The sequence below is a fragment of the Eschrichtius robustus genome, chromosome 6, assembly GCF_028021215.1.
Source record: "Eschrichtius robustus isolate mEscRob2 chromosome 6, mEscRob2.pri, whole genome shotgun sequence".
Taxonomy (NCBI): Eukaryota; Metazoa; Chordata; class Mammalia; order Artiodactyla; family Eschrichtiidae; genus Eschrichtius; species Eschrichtius robustus.
In genome coordinates, this window is record NC_090829.1 from 146018684 (window position 1) to 146037766 (window position 19083).

General features: G+C 52.6%; 2 protein-coding genes across 6 annotated transcripts in view; one reads left to right on the forward strand and one right to left on the reverse strand.

The window, feature by feature from the left end:
- The window catches only part of ITGB2 (integrin subunit beta 2), a 28704-nt gene extending 25591 nt beyond the window's left edge, over positions 1-3113 (reverse strand). The window contains exons 1-2 of one of the 4 annotated variants that reach the window (XM_068547196.1): positions 3031-3113; positions 1357-1519 (exon numbers count right to left, since the gene is read on the reverse strand). The gene's annotated coding sequence lies outside the window, so the exon portion shown is untranslated. Of the gene's footprint in view, positions 1-1356; positions 1752-3030 lie in introns of those variants that run through there. The other 3 variants (XM_068547197.1, XM_068547199.1, XM_068547198.1) reach the window with 3 other exon arrangements.
- Positions 3114-17958: 14845 nt separating this feature from the next.
- SLX9 (SLX9 ribosome biogenesis factor) overlaps positions 17959-19083 on the forward strand; it is a 29765-nt gene continuing 28640 nt past the window's right edge. The window contains exon 1 of one of the 2 annotated variants that reach the window (XM_068547201.1): positions 17959-18157. In XM_068547201.1, the coding sequence (XP_068403302.1) occupies positions 18020-18157 (138 nt within the window). In that variant the 5' untranslated portion in view covers positions 17959-18019. The remainder of the gene's footprint in view (positions 18158-19083) is intronic. The other variant, XM_068547202.1, reaches the window with a different exon arrangement.

Sequence of the window (19083 nt, forward strand, 5' to 3'; positions counted from 1 at the left end):
TGTGGACGCAGGCCCACACCTCCGCCCCCTCCAGGGAAGTGAGTTTTGAATTACAATTTGATATAGAGTCAGCTGGAGTGTAAATGCCGGCCCATTTCGCAGGTGGGAGGCCCAGCAGCCGGCCTATCTTCTGCCCATCTTGCCAGGGTGCAGGCAGGGCAGGCCTCTCCCCTCCCCTGGACAGTGGTGGCCCCTCTGCTGAGCTTCTGCAGGGCCCCGGGCTGTCTGGGGTGTCTTCCCTCGTGAAATCTCCAGGAGGTGACCGTGACCGGCACAGTGCAAGCTGACAGCCGCAGGCAGACAAATCCACGCAGATTTCAGCGAGAAACCCGAGGCCGGTGGAGCGGTGTCTGGCTGCTGGGCCGAGCCCCTCAAGAAATGTCTCAATTCACTCCCGTTGGGACAAAGCCCTGGGGCAGCCGTGAGTCCCCTCTCCCAGCGCTTGTCCGGGTCCTCGGGCCCCAGTCCCCCCACTCCTAAGGGGACAGGCCTCCAGGGGCCTGGCTGTGGGAGGTTTAGGTCACACACCCAATGCCTGACCCCCTAAAGCTTAAGTGTCACCCAGCGTTTTCACATCGTTAGGCCAGAGCTGGTGAACCTTCGGGAGTCCGAGAGAAGCAGCAGACCCACCCCCGAGACAATGTACCGTGCACACACACACACACAGACACACACACATACACACACATACACACACAGACAGACAGACAGACAGACACACACACACACACACACACACACACACACACACACACACACACACACACACACACACACACACACTGCTGGAGGACAGAACCACCCCGGCAACCACGGAGCTGTGAAGACAGAAGGGGACCCGCTCAAGCAGGAAGAGGAAGGCGCAGCTGGGGAGGCCCAGGGACCCTCCTGCAGAGCCTGGCCGTGCCGGCCCCGTACCCACCAGACGGGGGTCTTGCCTGTCCCCCAGCCTCCTCCTGGCTCTGCCGGGCCTTGCAGCCCCCGCATTGGGGGCTCAGCAAGTGCCTGGGGCTTGTTGAGGGACCCTCACCCGGGGAACCGAGGCTGGGGTCTGAGTGCATCCCCCCGCCATGCCGGTCCCACCTCCTTGGTTACATCCCTCCCATCACCCCCCCACTAGCTCTGTCCACGGTGGGCTCAGCACTTCCCCTTGCCGGACCTCAGCTCAGGGGGCCTAGAGTGGACGATCCCAGGGTGTGTGACACGGACCAGGGCCACCAGGGCCTCTGCAGGCTGGGCCCCTTGGAGCTGCCCGCCTTGGGAAAGGCAGCAGCCACGGCCGGGGGAAGAGCCTCAGGGCTGAGGTGCCCCCTTCAGAGGGACCAGCCCGACACAGAGGGGCCTCTGTCCACTCACCCGCCGATGCTCTGGAGGTCTCAGCAGGGGTGGTCCTGGCTGGGCTGGCAGGGGCTTCGGCTCCACTCTTCACCAGGCTGGTGCTGCAGCGGGTGTGGGAAGACACCGGCCTGCCCAAGACCCCGCTGGTGAAGGCACGATGCTTCCTGTTCTAAGTCAGGAACTGGAGGAAGTAGTTACATGTGGCTGATTGCACCACACGCGTCCCTCCCAACCTCAGTCCCTCTGCCTACAGGGCCCCCGACAGAGGGCTGTCAGAGGAGCAACACACAATGGGAACACACCATCCGTCACACACGCTCACAGCTGGAAGTGGAACAGCGTGCAGGGAGGATGGAGTGGGAGCAGGGCCTCCGGCGGCACCATGGGACGCCCCCACGGGCCGAGGGGCTGGCCGTGCCCCGCAGGGGACAGAAAACCCCGGAGGGCGGTGCCCAGGAAGTTTCACCCCAGGAAGGGAGCCGGCCTGCAGACTGAGCATACGGGAGGGGAGCGTGCACCCACCAAAGAAGAAGCAGACAGGCACTGGGGATTCAAACTTGGGTCACGGAAATAAAAAAGCATCACACGGACCAAAGGGCAGAATAAGAAGCTGGAGAGCAAATCAGTTGGAGGGCAGGATGAGGGCATCGGCTTGGGAGGACAATGGGACAGGGAAGAGGCAAGTCCATCTGCCCTGCGCTGCCCACAGGAATTCCAGGAGAGAACAGTAAACAGAGAGGGGAGAGACTCAGACAACAGAAGAGAAGTTCCGAGAGAGAGGACCCAGATGAAGAGGCTGCTGCATGGCTTGGGAGGAAGAACAAAGGTCCCGAAACTGGTTAAATTGTGATGCCATCACAGAACATTAGTGATAGAAAGAAAGCAGGACAGATTCAGAGAGAGACAGAGACAGACAGAGAGAGAGAATGAGGGAAGGGGAGGGTTAGGATGGGGAGGAAGGGAAGCAGAAGAGGAGACACTGATTACATCCACAAACAAACAGAAAGCAGAGTCTTCAGATGAACCAGGGCTCAGATACATAACTACCCTAAAATCTATTTGGAAGATGCACTCCCGAAATGAAGACAGACAGATGAAGAAATCCAAGAGGAATCCAAGGGTCGCTGAGGCAAAGGTGACCAAAGAAATAAGGAAAAATTGTTAAGCCTAAGTAATTGTTGATTTTAAAATAGAGGTAAAAATATTAACAATTTGAAACAAACATCTTAGAGGAGCAGAACAGATGAGCAGGGGGGCATGCTGCTGTTTCTGATACCCATCAATGGACACTTTGCTAGGAAATATTTAATTTTATATGTGACAACAATTAAAACTCTCCTAAAGAATAGAAATAGGAAGTATACATCTGAAAAAGAAGAAAATACGAAAAATCCTTTTTTTAAGGCAAGGGAAACAGAACAAACAAGAAAGGATTGTGAATTAAAAACACACAATAAGTTATCAGCGATGATTTCAGAAGTTCCGGAGAATCCAGAGTTCCAGGGTCACAGGACCTGTGAAGGGGTCACCTTCCTCAAATATAGTCTTGATGAGTTTTAAAAATAGAAAAAACTCCAATTACGTGTTCTCTATCAAGGGAACTTCCTCTTTATGGAACTATTCCGGAAAATACAACAAAAAAAGGAAGGAGAGATTGAGAATGTCCCCGAATCACGCCCCCTGGTGACGCACCAGATGGAGCACTGACTGTCGCTGGCTGTGACACCACAAGGACACGCTCCACTCACAGACACAAGTCGCTTGCTGTCCTAAGCCTTGGAGAAAACAGCAATAGAAAGTAAGTGAATCATAAATAACATAAAAATCACAACTTTTACTCCTGAACCCGAATCAGGTCAACACTTCACCTCCCAGTACATAGGAGCAATGGGGACAGAGGGCTGGGTTAATGGTCTGGCAGGGATGCAGTGAGCAAAATCCAGGCTGGAGAGAAGCCCCCAAGATGAAGAGAAGGTTGCAAGAGAGGAGAGGAGGTGTGGGAACCCGAGACAAGAGATGGGAGAGAATATCAACCAGTCACAGCGCGCGGACCACAGGACATTAACAAATTACTGTTAACATTTTGGACGTGTTAAAGGTTTTGTGATTATGTTAAAGAATCATCACCTTTTAGAGTCTCACGTTAAGATATTTGCACAGGACATGACAGGATGTTTCAGATTTGCTTCCAAATAATCAGGGGTGGGGTGGGTAGGGGAGACTGGGTAGGGATATAAATAAAACAAGATTGGCCACAAATTGATAATTGTTGAAGCAGATGTCGAGGACACGTGGGTTCATTAAACTCTTCCGTCTACTTTGTATAGGTGTGAGATTTTCTGTAGTAAAAAAATGTATTTCTAAGTTTAAACAGAAGTGTAAATTTGTTTAATGGGGATAAAGTTTCAGTTTTGCAAGATGAAAAAGTTCCAGAGGTTAGTTGCACAACAGTGTGAATATACTTAATAATACTGAACTTTACACTTAAAAATGGTAAAGATGTTTAAATGGTTAAATTTATGTTATATGTATTTTACCACAGTTAAAAAGAAAAAAATGCCGCCTATCAGATAAACTGTTAAAAGTGACACTGAAGACTGAAAATAAAGTATTGGAAAACTTACATATCACATGCTAGAAAATACTAAAAATATAATATAGAGATAATATTAAAAGATATAATTCAAGGCAAAAAGCATTAAACGAATAAAGAAAGATGTATGTAATGAAAGTTCCAATCCACAAAGAAAGTTTAGCAGTCATGAATCTTTATATACTAACAAAATGACCACAATACATAAAAACCAAGAACTGACGAATACATAAGCAAACGGGCACAGCCACAAACGTAGCAAACATCTTTAATATACCTCTCTCAGAAATGAACAGATCAAATAGAAAACCAGGCCTATGGAGAATTTGAGGAATATAACGCTTTCTCCTTACCTTGTACACAGTAAAGCTAAAACATGAGGGACAATAATAACAGATCATTTATTAAGCCACAAAGGAAATCTCAACATCTTCTAAAGCACAGAAATCATAAGGAGGCCAAATTCACAGACACAATGTAATAACAGTAGGTGCTAACCAAAGAATAGCATTAAAGAAAAACCCAGGAAAAAAAAAAAAAAGAAAAGAAAAACCCAGCAACTGGAACCCAAGAAACTGGAAACAAACCCAACATGGCATAAATAGATACCCTGTGGCCTTCATGCACAAAAGCAGCAATTAAAATATGGATCTGGAGCTCTATGTGTCCACACGACAAACCCAAAACCGTAACACTGAGGTTATTTCTAAAGGCAAGTTGCAAAAGGGGGCTTCCTATTATACCACCCGTGGTTACAGGAAAAACACCCCTGTACTCACCAACCCGCGTTCAGGGTAGTGGCTACCTCTGAAGGTGGAGAAAGTAGTGGTCCTGGAAGAGGTATGTAGAGGGCTTCAATTTTATGTTTTTAAGTTTTATGAGGAAGAAAGAAGAAAAAATTCTGGGCAAAGTAAAGCAAGATATCAAGATATGATGAAGTTGGATGGTGGGTACAAGGGTGTTGGTGATGCCGATCTCCACCCTTTTCTGTAGTCTTGAGATAATCTATTTTCTTTTTTGAAAAGGAACTAATGGGTTGGGAGATTGGGATTGACATATATACACTAATATGTATAAAATGGGTAACTAATAAGAACCTGCTGTATAGAAAAGTAAATAAAATAAAATTCAAAAAAAAAAAAGGGACTAACAGGGAGTGACTGCAAATGAGTGTGAGGACCTTTTGGGGGTGATGGAAATGCTCTAAAAATAGATTGTGGTGATGACTGCACAAATCTGTAAATTCAGCTAAAAATCATTATCATTAAATTGTACACTTAATATGAGTGGATATTGGCATTCAAATTCTATCTTAATGAAACTGTAAAAAATGAATTGAAATTAAGAATAAGAAAAAAAAGCACCAACATCTTCCAGTCCCAGACAAGACAGAGTAAGCACACTGCACTCCACCTTTACACTGACCAGAGCTAAAAATATCACACAGAATAAAATAAAGCAACTTTCTAGACAGACTGGCGTGAGAAATCAAAACCTGACGAAAGGCTGATATGGTAGCAAATGTCTTGTCTCCCTACATCCCCTGTGTTAGATTCAAGGTAGCCTGCACCCCAGGACAGCACAGTGAGCACAGCCAAGAGAACCCCTCCTTTCTGGTCAGTGGGCTGGGAGGAGCAATGCCCTGAAAGACAGAGAGAGTGAGAGAAATGCCCTATTTCATTTTCTTTTTCCTGGTCTTGCCCCAGAGACAAATTTCTGTCCCAAAGCCGCACTCCCAAGATGGTGGTAGCAGCAGCTATAGCGGCAGAAGCTATTGTAATAGTCACTTTGACCCAGACGTGGATCTAGGCACAGGAAGCATGTGACAGTGCAGGAGGCTAAAATTCCTGCTTTATAGCCAGAGGACCCGGAAAGGAAGACTCGGGAAGCCAGAGAGCATCAGAGAAATTAATAAGAAGGAGATTAAGAAAGAGACCCTACAGAGCCTTTTAAAAAAAAATTTATTTATTTATTTTGGTCGCTCCAGGTCTTAGTTGTGGCAGGCCCGCTCCTTAGTTGCGGCTCTTGGGCTCGCTAGTTGCGGCATGCAAAATCTTAGTTGGGGCATGCATATGGGATCTAGTTCCCTGACCAGGGATTGAACCTGCATCCCCTGCATTGGAAGGCGGATTCTTAACCACTGTGCCACCAGGGAAGTCCCCTATAAAGCTTTATATGAAGTTCCAGACTCACCCCTGAGCTGGACATATGTGGAAATGACCCAAATACCATGTCAAAGGCTTTGAGAATTGAATCGTGGTGTAGACCACTGCCAAGGTTGAAAACTGGACCAGGGGGATGCAAGTGCAAGATGGATCCAAATAACACAGCAGAGACTTTGAAAACTAAACTCACATTGGAACCACAGCCCACAGGAGGCAGGTGTGAACTTGTGGTCTGACCCAACCAGGTTGATGGCCAGAAAAAAAAAAAGAGAGAGAGAGAGAGAGAAATGTTGGCGAACATTGGAGAAGATTTTGATAGGATCCAGAGTCTCATTAAATAATATCTAAAATGTCCAAGACACAATCCAAAAGTACTCAAACAACAATAACAACAAAGAAAATCTCAAGAATTTGTAAGAGAAAAAAACAATTAATAGATGCCAACTCTGAGATGATCCAAATGTTGAAATTATCACATAAAGCATTTAAATCAATTATTTAAAATGTGCTCCATTAAGTAAGGAAAACACCCTTGAAACAAATGCAAAGGTAAAAATTTTCAGCAGAGATATAAAAGCTATAAAAAAGAACCAAATGAGTATTAAAATTAAAAATATGATTACAGAAATAAAAAATTCACTGAGTGGGCTTAATAGGAGAGGTGAAGACAGAAGAAAGAGTGAGTGAACTTGAGGACCAATAGAAATTATCCAATATTAATGACAAAGAGAAAAAAAGATTGACAAAAAATGAACAGAGCCTGGGGACCTGTGGAATAACATCAAGAGATCTAACATTTGTTGCCGTTGGAGCCCCAAGATGAGAGGCATAATGGGTTGACCCAGAAAAAGTGTTTGAAAAAATAATGGCTGAAAACTTCCCAAATTTGATGAAAAATATAAATTTACAGATTAAAGAATCTCAGTGAATCTCAAGTAGGATAAACTTGAAGAAAATCAAGCCTATACACACCATACTTAGACTGCTGAAAACCAAAGATAAAGAAAAATGTCCTGAAAGCATTCAGAGAAAAATGACACATCACATATAGAGGAAGATCAATTTGAAAAACATTAAATTTCCCACCAGAATCCACGGAGGTCAGAAGACAATGGAACAACCTGTATAAAGTGCTCAAAGGAAAGAACTGCCAGCTCTCAATTATGTTCCCACAAAATTATTCCCACCAATGAAGGGGAAATAAAAACATTCTCGGGACTTCCCTTACAGTCCAGCGGTTAAGACTCTGAGCTTCCACTGCAGGAGGCGAGGGTTCAACCCCTGGTTGGGGAACTAAGATCCCACTTGGCCATGCAGTGTGGCCAAAAAAAAAAAAAGAAAAAGACACTCGCAGACGAAGGGACAGTAAGAAAATTAGTCCCCAGCAGACAACTCTAAAAGAAATCTTAAGATTTCAGAGGGAAACGATACCAGAGGAAAACTGGGAAACTTAGAAATGAAGAAAAAACAACAGAAATGGAAGATAGCGGGTAACTACGCTATTTTCCCTCTTAAGGTCTTTGCAATATGTTGATGGTAAAAATGACAACATTGTCTGGTGGGGTTTTCAATGTATGTAGATGTAAAATACGTGGCAGCTCCAACATAAAAGGAGAACAGTGAAGGGACATACACAGTCTTAAAGTTCCACTTCATTTCACTTGAAATGGTAAAATGTTCATTTTAAGTAGACAATGAGGTGTTTAGTATATATATTGCAATTCCTCCAGCAACCACTGAAAAACCTGTATAAAAAGATATAGTTAAAAAACCAACTGATAAATTAAAATGCAATACTAAAAACACTGATACAATCCAAAAGAAAGCAGAAAACGGAAATAGAAAAGTGAAAACCAAAGGGAGCAAACAGAAAACAAAAATTTGAACAATAGACCTAAATCCAACAATTTCAATAATTACATTGTGTAAATGACCTAAATACACCAACTGTAAGACAGATACTAGCAGGTGGAATTTCTAAAAATATGACCCAACTATATGCTGCCTATAAGAAACACACTTTAAATATGATAATATAGGTAGGTAAAAAAAAGATGGATGGGAAAGATATACCATACAAGCACTAATAAAAAGAAAAATAGAATGACTGTGTTAATATCAAGCAAAGTAGGCTTCACAACAATGCAAATTACCAGGTGTATGGTGGGGCTTGACTTAATGATGAAAGGGTCTATTCAACAAGACGATACAACAATTGTAAATGTGCATACATCTAACGACAGAACATCAAAATACATGAAGCAAAATCTGAAAGAACTAAAAGGAGAAATAGACAATGACAGCTGGAGCCTTCAATACTCCTTTCCCAGTAATCAATTTTTTAAAAATTAGACACAAGATCAGCAAGTACACAGAAGACCTAAAAAGCACCACTGACCAACTGGACCCGAAAGACATTCCCCCCAGCAGCAGCAGAAGGTGTTCACAACACGGTCACCAAGGAAGACTGTGTCCTGGGCCATAAAATAAACCAGAACACATTTAAGAGAACTGAAATCATGCACGATATGTTCTGTAGCCATAATGGAATTATTAAATGGAATTAAACCAGAAAATAAGCAACAGAAAGACATAGAAGAAATCTCCTAAGAAACAACGTACTTCTAAATAATCCATGGATCAAACAGAGCCTCAAGGGAAATTAGAAAATATTTTGGACAGATTGAAATGAAACACAACATACTGTATTTGCAGGATGTAGCTAAAGCAAGGTGTAGAGGGAAATTTATAGCATTAAATGCAAACATTAGAGACCCAACAACATGAATGATTCTCAGGCATTCTGCTGAGAAGGCCAACAAAACAGAGACTCCAGCCTCTGGGGAGATTACCATCGGAACTGCAATGAGAATCCTTCTCCCAGCCATCACAGGGACAAAATCTACAAGGCGAGTTAAAGAGTGGGGGGAAATGGGGGGGTGGCATCCTGTATTTAGGTGCATAGTGTGCACCCCATTCGGCTCAGCAGCGCCCACCAGGAACGATACCCACCAGGGCTTCTGAAGTGTCTGTGTCTTTATGGGGCAGTATTTGTATGAAATGTCATTAAATCTCATCTAGTACCAGGGAAATGGCCTCGGCAAACCCTGGTGCATCCATTCTTGGGAATTCACGAAGTAGTTGAAACGCCGGTGGCAAGAAGGCAGACAGGGAGCTCTGGGAATGAGAACGTGAAACAGAGGACATCACAGGCCTTTGTGGGGAGTGACCGAGAGGGACAGGGCTTTGCATCTCGAAGAAAACTGAAGCCAGGGAGGAGTCAGCTTTTGGAGCAGGATTCTGGGAATAATCTTCTCCCCTAAGTCAGCCGAGAAATTCCACTTGCAGTCACTTTCACCTCCACCTTCCAGAAAATTGACTTTATGTCACCAGGTGTTCATTGAGGACTCCAGGGCCTGGGCGGGACACTGAGCTGGATGCCCAGAGGGTGCAAGGCCGTGCCCTCCGGAACATCATGGCCTGGCTCAGAAGGCAAGCATGTCATGGTGATATAAAGCAGGATGAGGAGGGATACCCCAAAGTGTGCCAGGCCTGGGGGGTGGGGTGGGCAGGAGGCAGCCAGGTGAGTGTAGAAAAGAGGAAGAGATGCCATCCCCTTGCCGTCGTGGACATTGACCTGGGCACCCCCAGCCCCCTTCCCGCCCAGCCATGTCCCCACAACACACAGCCCGGAGAGCACAGTGTGCGACAGTGTGAAGAGTAAGAAATATTTAATGATGGAGAACATGCGAAGGGGTTCCAGGCTCACCATACAGAGGTTCCCGGGTGGGTGCAGTTTTGTTGCCGACACTGGGGGGAGGCTGCAGTCAGACACTGAAGCCCACGATGCTGTGTCTGTGGGACAGATGAGGCACGAGAGCCGGGGAAAGACCAACCCAGCACCCAGCACCCAAAAGGCAGAACGCAGTCCCTTGAGAACTCGCCCCACGTGACGTGAGGGCGTTCAGGGGAGCAGCAAGGCTGCCGGCAGCTCCATCCCAGCCCCCAGCTCCTGGCCGGCACGCCTCCAACATCGCACCTCCCTCTGCCAACCGCCCTCCCACCTGGCCTGCAAATTCCCCCTCCAACCCAGCCCTTGTCTTCTCCAGACCCTTCACCCATCTTTGTTTTTCTCTTTTTAATTTCTTCCTGCCAGTAGCTTCCTTCTGCAATGTTGATTCAGCTGTTGCTCTTTTGTGGGGAGGCGGGGGTGGGGAGGTGGGGATGGGAGGTGGAGGGTGGGGGGGTGGGGGGGTGGGGTCGGGGGGAGATGGGGGAAGAGGGGGTGGGGGGAGACAGGGGAGGTGGGAGGTGCTGGCAGAGGCAGCTGCAGAGCGGGTGGCAAGCACACTCCAGGGGGGCTGGGGGACCAGAGCAGGAAGTAGTGCTCGCCATGGCAAGGGCTCTAGTAGCTCTTGCTCACTTGGCCCCACACAAACCCACACCAACAGGCAGAAAGCCACCCAGCCAGGACAGTGGAGAGCCTTGCTCTGATCCAGGCCACGTACGTGCAGGAGGGTAGCCAAGCGAGCATGGAAAGGAGAGAAGAGATTTGAGAGGCTGGGGGCTGTTTCTAGCTACCTACTGTCCTGAACACTGGCCACAGCACACCCAGCCCCACTTCTCATTGTCAAGCAGAGGGCCTTTACTCCTTAGCCTTCCTCCTTGCAGCTTTCTCTGTTTGTGGGAGGAAGCTGAAGAGGTGGCATTCCTATTTCCCTGACATACCTGGAAGGAAGGTGTCTGAGCACACCAGGGAGGCTGGGGTGGGGGCTGGGGCCTGAGCAGGGGTTGCCCGACTCTCATCAAAGCATAGAGATGAACTGATAGGCTTGACAGCGTGGACGGTCACACTGAGAAGAGTCCCTGTTGGAGGGAGGAAGAGTGGGCTCTAAGTTTAAAGGAGACTGAGCCAGCAAAAAAGTTAAGCAATCACCAACTCTGGAGGAAAACCAGAAAATTGTACCAAGAAGAAAATGTAATTACAGTACGTCCACTTGGCTCAGCAGAATACATTTACACAGTTAGAATAAGGAAAGCACTGAGCCCAGATTAAAAATAAAACTGTGATAACAGCTCTACGGAGAGGTGAGGAATGGGCGGGGGTGTGAGGAGCTAACACCTTCCTCTACCGGAACAGGAAGATCTAACGCCTTCTCAGACCCCTCCCTTCACCACAAAGGCCAGGCTGATCTGTGGGGCACCCATCGCGGGGTCGGGGGGGGGGGTTGGGGGCACGGGGGGCTGGACATCTAATCCTAACCCAGTCCCCAGGGTCATTCCTCTCCTTCCTGGTACTTGTCATATTGCCATTTCCTGTTCAATTTGTGTTTTCCACCAATGCCACTTGAGGATGCACATCCACAGGAAGTCTGGGCTGCCTTTGTCAAAACAAGTTGGCACCTTCCAACCCCGGATTGAGTGGCCCAGTTCCCAGAGGTGCTGTCTAAGCTCCTCTTGCCCCAGGGGCCTGGCTGGGGGGAGTGGAGTCTGAGACTAGAGATAGCACTTGCGCTTGAGGTCTAACAGCTGGGCCCACTAGTAATGGTGGCAACTCAGGACCCTTGGCCTTGTTTTTCCTCTGGGCCTTAGTTTCCCACAGTCTGCTCCCCTGCCCAGTTGGGAGGATAAATGAGGACACGTGAAAGGATCCTGCAATGGGCCTGGCACACAGCAGGTGCCCAATAAATGCAAAGATGTAAATCATAAAAAGAAAAATGAGATGCGGTCCCAGCGCTCATGGAGCTTTTGATAAAATTACAGACTTTTTTTTTTTTTTTTAGGGGAGGGTCTATATCTGTATTTACAGAGAAATTTCTTCCCTTTAAGTTTTCTGCTTCTACCTTCTAACTTTTGAACCTGGGGGAACAATCTATCTTTTCTGCATTGGTCTCTTTCCATGTAATAGAGAGGAACCAGATTCTCTCCCCGTTCCCTCCCAGAAATGCGGTGCAAATTCGAGCCTGGCTTCCCCAAGTTGAGAGGATGAAGTAAGAAGGATGCAGAGGAAAGCGTGGCATCTGAGCCCTTCCTGGGGGGTGGGGGGTGGGAGCACCGGCCCCTGCCCACCCCCAGGAGATGGTGGGTTTTAGGCACGGTGAGATTTCAGAGGAATGTCTGAGAAACTCCTTCTCACTCGCCCCCTTGCCAGGATCCCTGGGAAGGTCCACAAAAGCCCACAAGCTTTTGTGATCCTCCCCACTGGGGACCCCAAGCTTCAGCTAAACCTAATTACCTGCCTCATCCCTGAGTTTGCCTGTGTTGTCCTACCCGCATGCTTGGCCCTGAAGCCCTCCCTGCCCACCCACACATTCCCCACCCTGAAGGGTCCCACCTAAACGCTGTTGGCCCGTGGACCCCTCATCCCCGCTGTGTCCCTCAGTGGTAAGGAGCTGTCCCTTCCTCTGGCCCCAGGGTGGCACTTTACACGCAATGTGTCACATCGGTCGTGTAGAGGTGAAGGGCAAAGGCCTGGGTGTGTGGCCTCAGACTTGCCGCCAGTGCCCTCGTCCACCAATGAGAATGATGACCACGGCGCTCTGTCACCAGGTGTGGGGTTATGAGCCACACGGACACAGGACAGCGCCTGGCACAGAGGAAGTGTGATGGGTCTGCTGGGGACGGGGAGGGGCAAGCTTTCCTGGGAAGAGCAGATAGCACAGCTTGGCTGGCTGTGTGACCTGTGCTGTGACAGCCCCAGCCCATCCTGCCTTCAATAAGCAATTGCATTTAAACACAGACGGAGGGCCAGCCTGTGGGTTGGAGTTCTCCGGGAGTGAGGACAGTGGCGATGGGGGCGGGCGGAGGGAGCACCTGGGCGCTTCTTGGGAACGCAGATCCACTGGTCCACGTCCAGCCCACTGGATCGGAGCTCGGGGAGGGCCCCGGTGTCCGTTTAACACACTCTGGTGGCAGATCATCAGTGGGGGGACGAGCCCAGATGGGACCCTGAGTCCCGCGCCACACTGGCCTGCATGGGAAGGCACTAGGCACTGGGGAGGAAGGAGAGGAGGACGTCAGAGGCTGGAACAGAGCCCAAGACCACCCAGCGCTGAAGCAGACCCCAGAGGTCATTTCTGTCTTAGAAACTTTCTCTCTTGGCCTTTCCTGTCATTTCACGACTCCTCCTCCTCCACTGAAGCACCTCACTGGCTCCCCAGTTCCCACTGAACCCCCGAAGGTGGGTGTTGCAGTGCCTGACCCACCTGGGCCCCTGGCACTCTTGCAGGCAACCCGGCTGGGGCCAGGGGCCCCCTCTGCACACCTGCTCTCCTCCTCCTTCTTCCTCCCTCCCGTCTGGTTCTGGGTCCCAGCCCAGAGTCAGCCTCTCAGCCCAGAGGGACCTCTCCAGAAAGGTCTCGCCCTCCTTCACCGGGGAAGCCCCTGCGGTTCGGGGGACATTCTTCTGTCTTCCTTCTCCCACCTAGGTTGTGTTGTTTTTCTCCAAGAACTAGCAGCTCGTCTCCGGCGCAGGCCCCATGGGTCAGCCTTGCTGCTGCCGCACAAAGGAGGAGGGCAGGTGGGCAGTGGCTGAGCTCGGGAGAGCTGGGGTGCAGGCCAGGCGCAAGCCGGGCAGGTGGCTGCAAGGCGTTAGGCCAGTTCCTGGAAGGCGCCTTTTTCTATCTGTAAAATGAGGGCGGGGGTCTGCCTCTCAGGATGCTGAGATGAAGTACAGGAAGCGCTCAGCAGAGCCTGGAAACACGGAGGTGGAGCAGGGGTCAGGGCCAAGTGCCAGGCCAGCCCAGCAAGGCTGCTGAAGCGGGCAGGGCAGGGGGTTAGGAGGGGAGGGCATGGCACCCAGAGGCTGGCTAAGCTTGGGGTGAAGCCGAGGTGGCGCTGGGGAGGAACATGTGCCCTAATCTGGGTGTGGCACCGTCCAGCAGGGAGCGACCCATTGAAGGTCACATGGGTAGGAGGTGGGGCCGGGCTGTCAGAGCTGAGCTGCAAGCCGGCTGACCCTGCACTGTGTGCTGGGTGGGTGTCAGGGAGACCTAATCCTTTTCACACTTTAGCAACGATCAAGCTTCCTAGTTACAAAGGCTGCACCACCCAGAGAGGGAAAAAAGAGGCTCGAGGGGCGCGGACACTGTGCACTGCGGTGACATCTCTGGGCAACGGGATTAAAGGGATTTTAACTTCAGAGCTAGATTTCTGTATTTTCCAAATTGTCTATGATAGTCACGTATTAATTTTGTAATCAGAAAAGGATGTTACTATAAATCAGGTTAATGAGACCACAAACCAAAAACCTAGGGACCCACCCCTATCAGCGGGCTCTCTCTCTAGATGGGGGAGGGTTAAAAGGAGGAAAAGGAGCAGAGCTGGAAGGAGGGCGCCAGGCTGCGGGGCTCCCCGGAGGGCCACGGGCCAGGGCCACCGCGTCTCTTAGCCTGCGGAGTCAAGTGGAAATCACGAGCTGGGTAACCTCCTGCCCGGCCTCATCCTCTCGCCCCTCCCTCACCACTTCCTCCCGATCACCCCCCCACCCCCACCCCCGCCCCCGCGACCACATTGAGGACGCATTATTTTACCCCAAGAGTTTCCCAGTGCAGCGACTGCACAACCCCAAATAGTTTGCACCAGACCTTCCTGTCGCATTGCTGGGCGCAGACGGGCGGGACCCGCTAACCCCGTGGTCGCCGCGCGCAGAGGCGCACAGGTTGGGCCCGGGCCGCGCTGTCCCAGAGCCAAGCGGGAGGCACGCGTGCCCGATTCCCAGAAACTCCTCCTGTTTGGGGGATGCTCAGACGACAAACGGCCCCGCAGAGACCCAAACCGATCATTTTTAACCCCAACGCCAGCCTCAGTCTCCCCAGTCCGTAGCCGGTGGACGGAGCCCACTCGACCGCGAGGCTGGGGCAGGTCCCAGCCTCACGCCCTGGAGTCTGGCGCCTCCTTCCCGGAGCCACTTCCTTAGGGGTCCTCGGGACGCGCCCGCAGAAGCGCAGAGGGAGGGGAGCCGCCTCCCCTCCCCATCGCCCCGGGGCAGCAGGACGCGGCAGGAAGGTCCTCACATTGAGGACCTTTCTTTGCCCCTGCCCGGCTCACACGCCCCAAGGCCCGCGCGCCGAACCTCTGCCTGCCGCGGGGCACCCTGCCTGGTGCTGACGCTGACACCCCGCCGGCCGGCCCCTGAGCCGCCGGACTCTGTCGGGTTTGCTTCCCTACCGACCTGCTGCCACTGGCATCTAAACACCGGCTGCCCGCAGGGGCTTCCCGGCGCTTTACCTGTCAGTCCTCAAAGAACCTCTGCGGCAACCCAGTGTAGAGACGGGGAAACTGAGGCTCCTACCTTGCCCAAGTCACCTCCAAGCCTGGCCACCTCGCTGGGGGCGCGTGAACCGGGCCTCCTCTCCGGGGAGAGGCCCGGGGGCTCCCGAGACCTAGACTCAGGCCCGGCAGGGGCTGAGGGGAGAGGAGTGTGGCCAGGGAGGGGGCCGATAGGACGCCTTCCCGGGGCTGAGGAGGGCTAAGGAAGGCTTATCCGGAGCCGGGTTCACGGGGCTGGGCGCTGTACGCGGGAGGCTGGTGCAGCCCCAGGAGCACCCCAGGAAGGAAGTCCTGACAGGGGGCACATGGAGACGCGTGGGGTCAGGGCATTGGCCCAGGGTTAGTCAGGGCTGGGATGCAGTGGCCCCCGGGGCTCCACGTCCCAGCCCGGCCACTGGCCAGGGCGGCGCCCACGCCGCAAGGAGCCGCGGGCGCTGGGAGGAGCAGCGGCTCAGAGCCGGGGGTCAGCAGCCCCGCTGTTCGCAGGTTGCCGTCCGCTCTAACGCGCAGCCTGGTGGGGTTTGGGAAACCCGAGAGCAGAGAGCTGGGGCGTCACCAGGAAGTCCTTGCGGAGGGCCCCGAAGCACCGGGTGGACCGGGATGAGCGGCGGGGTGTTTGCCCCGAGGCTCTCCCGGAAGCCATCCTTCCACGACTTCGTGGGACCCCCGGACCCGCGAGGAGGTCCGCGCCCTGCGGAGGCTGAAGGCGCTCGGGGTCCGGGGAAGGGCCGGCGCTGGCATCCCCAGCACGCCCGCGCCTGCGCCCGCGGCGCCCCAGCTCCTCCAGAGAAACCCACGCGGGCCGCGGGCGCCCTCGCGCGACAGAAGAATTAACTCGCGCCTCCAGCACGGGGGGCGTGGCCTGTCCAGAGACCACCAAGGCCGCGAGGTCCCGCAGGGAGGCGGACGGCACATGGGACAGAGGAGACACGGCTGAGCGCTGGGAAGGACAGAGCGGCTGAGGGAGGGGTCCTCCCCTGGAGGCCAAAGCCAGGGGTAGCCTTTCCAGGGCGATCATGGCCGTGGCCCCTCTGGGGAGGTAGGGGCCTCCAGTGAGGAGGCCAGGGCAGGAGCCCAGGTGGGGGTGGAATTTGGAGGGAGTGATAAGGGGGCTCTTGGGTTGGATGTGACAGGGAGAGGGGACGCTAGCCAAGGTGACAGCTCGGTTTGGGGCTTGGGAGGCTGTGTGAGCGCCCGTGCCATTTCTTCTGGAGAGGAATATACTGCCCGGGTAGTGGGGGCAGGTTGGGATGGGAACCAAGAATTCCACTTTAAGATTCCCTCAATTTCAGGTGGAGACCCAGAGAGAGGTCGGGGCTGCAGATGAAAGTGTCAGGGTAGCAGGGTGTGGCCTGGTCATGCAGGGGGATGAAGGGAAAGAGAGGGAACGGGCCCCGGGATTTAAAAAACTCATAACAGATCCATTTTGCAGCAGTTGGACATTCTTTTCCTTCTATTGAGAAAGCATGGGCTGTACAGAAAAGGCAAAAAGCAAACCCTGAAATGGTGGCTTCCCTGCAGGCCTTTGGAGCTGGCCAGGGGCCAGCTCACTGGGGGTCAGGCAAGGGAGCAGGCCCCCAGGTCAGGAGGCAAGCCCAGGCCTCCCTGCCGCAGACGGCTCAGGAAGTGAGGCTAGCTGGATGCGGAGTATGCAAGCGTGTCGAAGATCAGGCCCAGTGATGCTGGAGCCGACAGAACAGAGCTGCTTCTGGAATGCTGCCTAGTGCCTCTGCGCCTGCTTCCAGGAGGTCGTCCCTGGATGCCAGCTGAGTTAGAGCTGTGTCTGCATGCACCCTGGCAGCACGTGTACCCGGCAGTCATTACCTCTGTGTTCTCCTTAGGTCTGGCGGAACCAGAGAATGACTCGTGACACCCCTTAAAGAAGTTGTAGGTGCCACCAGACGAGTGGGGACACGAGTGGGTGGTGGGCTTGGCCTTGTCCGTGCTCCAGAAAGCCTCCCCAGAAGTTCCACTACTCTGGGTCACAGCCAGGAAACAGTTTCTAGCCAAAGGAAGCTGGTCTGGCAGGCGCTGGTCAGACACCCAACCTGGCCCTGGGCAGGCGGTGGTGATAGCAGGGCCACTGACAGAGTCGGGGTGCCGAGCCTGAGAGCTGGCTTCTGGGGTTTCTTCCAGGGACATTTCCTCTGGCTCCAGCCCAGATCCGTTCTGTGAAGTCGCCCCTATAAATCCTGGCCTGATGCCTCTGAGGTGTTTTAATAAGTATGGGGTTTCCTTTAGGGGTTCCCCAGTCCTCCGATTCTCTTCCTCCCCGCAGGGCGTTTTTGACAGGCACAAGCAAACACACTCGTGTATTTCAACAAACTTGATCCCCTCCAGCGCTGTAGCCATCATTCTCCAGATCACAGGGAGGCTGCGTGATTCCAGCAATTAGCCACACCTGCCCCGGGAGGCGGGGCGGAGCCAAAGGCGGGACGAGGAGCGAGGCCCCGCCCCCCCACCGCAGCCCCGCCCCCTCTGCGGCCCCGCCCCACTCCTCTCTGGCGCCTCGCGGTCTGCGCGGGAAGGATCGCGGATTCCAGCCACAGCGGCTCTTGTTTCCGCCGGGCCGCCAGGCGGCGGAGCAGCTTCCGGCAGCCTGTACCGCTTGTGCTCCTCGGCTTCCGGCCGGTTGTGGGTCTCCGCCGCGGACATGGGGAAAGTGAGGGGCTTGCGGTCCCGGGTGCACAAGGCTGCCGTGAGGCCCACGGGGGAGGCCGCGCTCGGCCCCGCGCCCCCCGCCCGGGAGGCGGCCTCTCTGCAGGCCTCGGCTGGCGGAGTCGGGGGGAAGGTAAGCTGGGGACACCGCGGGCCGTAGGCGTGGGGAAGGGCTGCGGGTCGGGGCGCCACACTTTGCGGCCTCAGGGGTCCCGGGCCGGCTCCGGCCCCGCGTGCTTTGTGGGCGCCCCCCTGTCGCCCCCGAAGGGTCCCCGCGACCCCGGGACCGCCCTGGGCCTCGGCGGAGTTTACCGCGCGGCCTGCGGGCCTTCCTAGTCCGCGAAGTGTCGTGGCCTCCGTGGACCCCGAGGCTCGGCTGCTCACGTGCGCGACGGCCTGGGAGGCGTTGACTTGCTCCGCGTTTGGAGTTCTGCGAGGGAGGACCAGGAACCTCCCAACCCCACGTGTAGAAATGCTGCGCGAAAATGGCAAAAATTTCTGTGCATCGTAGCTGTGCTCCGAGGAAAGGAAAGGGAATTTCCAGGATTAACGAAGAAAACGAAGAGCAAACTGAAGAGACCCTGTACCCTGTAGCAGTACCCCCCATCCCCCCATCTTACCTAGCCCTAAGCAGCCACTGATCTTTCTGCCGCTGTTCGGCACATTTCCTATGGATGGAGCCGTGGCCTTTGCGTGTAGGCTGTGGCCTTTGCGTTTGGCTTCTTGGACTTAGCATAGCGTTTTCAGCGCTCATGCAGGTTGTATGATGTGTATCAATGCTTCATTCCTTTTTGTGGTGGAACAATGTTCCACTGTTTGGTTAGACCATGTTTTGTTTATCCAGGTGCTGACCCTGGAGCTTCCTGGAAGCATTTACTGGTGTTTGTAACCAAAGGGCTAGCACCCGGACAGTGGACAAAATCTTGCTGGCTTGTGGGGACTGTGGCTTTGGATCAGTAATGCTAAAGAGAACAGCCATGTTTGTTAAGCACTTGCTGTGTGCCAGGCACTTTACTTCTTCATAACAGCCCCAACCCTCATTTTGCTGAAATGAGGAAA